General features: G+C 37.0%; 1 protein-coding gene across 1 annotated transcript in view; it reads left to right on the top strand.

Annotated features, from left to right (window-relative positions):
• Nucleotides 1-1,110, top strand: part of LOC106530812 (lectin, mannose-binding 2) — a gene marked incomplete at its 3' end in the record, with an annotated part of 8,713 nt that extends 7,603 nt beyond the window's left edge. The window contains 1 exon segment of the mRNA XM_014026518.1: nt 1,028-1,110. Within this exon segment, the coding sequence (XP_013881972.1) occupies nt 1,028-1,110 (83 nt within the window).
• Nucleotides 1,111-1,679: the final 569 nt, after the last annotated feature.

A 1,679-nucleotide genomic window follows, 5' to 3' on the forward strand; every position in this document is an offset into this window, starting at 1 on the left:
ATTATTAACTTTATTCATTTCGTTTAAAAAACACATACAACAAAACAATACAAATCAAATAAAATGAAAGGTAGCAAAGAAAAAAAAACCTTATATCTGCTCCTATTTGCAAAAAACCATATTCTAACAATACTGTAGTAATCAAATAATAAAACTAAAAAGAAATTCAACTCTTCAAACAGTAACTCTTACAAATGAAACAATTTCATATTTTTTAACAATTTAACTTTTATCATTCTCTTAAACGAATGAATTGAGCCAGTATTTTTACAATCATCTTATTCCTTTGACTGAAGTGCATCTGTTCTTTAAATGTGTTCAAATTTTAGGTTTTACAAAAAATTCTAGTTTTTCTAGATTATAACAACTTTTCCTCTTCTCAAAATTTGATTGGATGTTCGAAGGTAAATAAGCGAAATAATAGTAAAACTAGATCCTTCACGTCGCTAGCATATATGACCCCCGCGTGTACGCAAAGCACCCAATGCACCAGAACGGATTTATTGTTTTGGGTGGGGGTCTGGAGGGGGCGGGGCTTGCTCATTGGTGGGTCCGATGGATAGCCCTTCATCAGAGCTACAAACAAACAAAAACAAACAAATAATTAAATCTGAAGCTCCTATGTTGAATAGTTTTTGAGTTATAAGCATTTTTGTATGTCCAGATACCCCCTTTTCAGATGGAGCCCCCCCTCCTCAAATATGGGGTCTATCATAAAACCGTTGGTTGGCTCCGTGGAGGTCGAACTCATCTACATTCTTTCCAAATTTCATGTTGATCAGTGCAGCTGTTTCCATGTTACGGTGACCAAAAATCACAGAAAAAATAAAAATAAACCAGGATGACCCCCTCTCTGTGTTGGGGGGTCATAATAATACCGAACAGTAAATTCTAAACTTCGGTGTAAATCCAAACGTGTCGGTTCCAGCTTGTCTTAAGTCATTGTGTCCATGATGTGTGTGTCCTCTCACCACAAAGTGTCTCTGCTTGTCTTCTCATGTCTCGCCTCATCTCTGCTCCATCCTAGGCCCTGTGTTTGGAAACCAAGATCACTTTGTTGGCCTGTCTTTATTTGTGGATACCTTCCGCAATGACCTCCATGACATGGATGTAAGTGTGTGTGTTTGTGTGTGTGACCGGACTGACGTGTCGACCGGCTTGTTTTTTTCCAGGGCCTGTGTTCTCCAACACTGCTCACTTCCAGGGGCTGGCTGTTTTTGTAGATACTTACTCTAACGATGAGGCGACGGACGTGAGTCGTTGCTCAGGCTTTTCTTGTGGGCATGCTGTGTCCGTGTTGCGTTGGATTTCTTCATGGTGAAGTAGCAAGTTGTCACAATCAAGAGCATGTAGATGTTTTAAGGACCACAAAGTTCATTTGTTGTGTTTTTATTTTGCTTAAAGTCTGAATGCTGAGTCACAAATATGTTGTTGTTACTCTCAGCTGTTTTGACCATTCATATATCAGAACATTCAGCTCATTCTAAACATTACAGCTAAGTTATTGTAACATTTATATATTTTAAAATATATTACTTACAGTTTTTATCTCATTGAAATTATTGGAGATATTTTTTATTTTAATGGAGAATTCTTAAAATAACAGAAAAAACTTTAAATCGTTCTGGCTTAATTTTTTGCAGTTGTAGATTGTTTTGTACGGAGTATGAGGGCCACAC

This window comes from Austrofundulus limnaeus, unplaced genomic scaffold (assembly GCF_001266775.1).
Source record: "Austrofundulus limnaeus strain Quisiro unplaced genomic scaffold, Austrofundulus_limnaeus-1.0 Scaffold562, whole genome shotgun sequence".
Taxonomy (NCBI): Eukaryota; Metazoa; Chordata; class Actinopteri; order Cyprinodontiformes; family Rivulidae; genus Austrofundulus; species Austrofundulus limnaeus.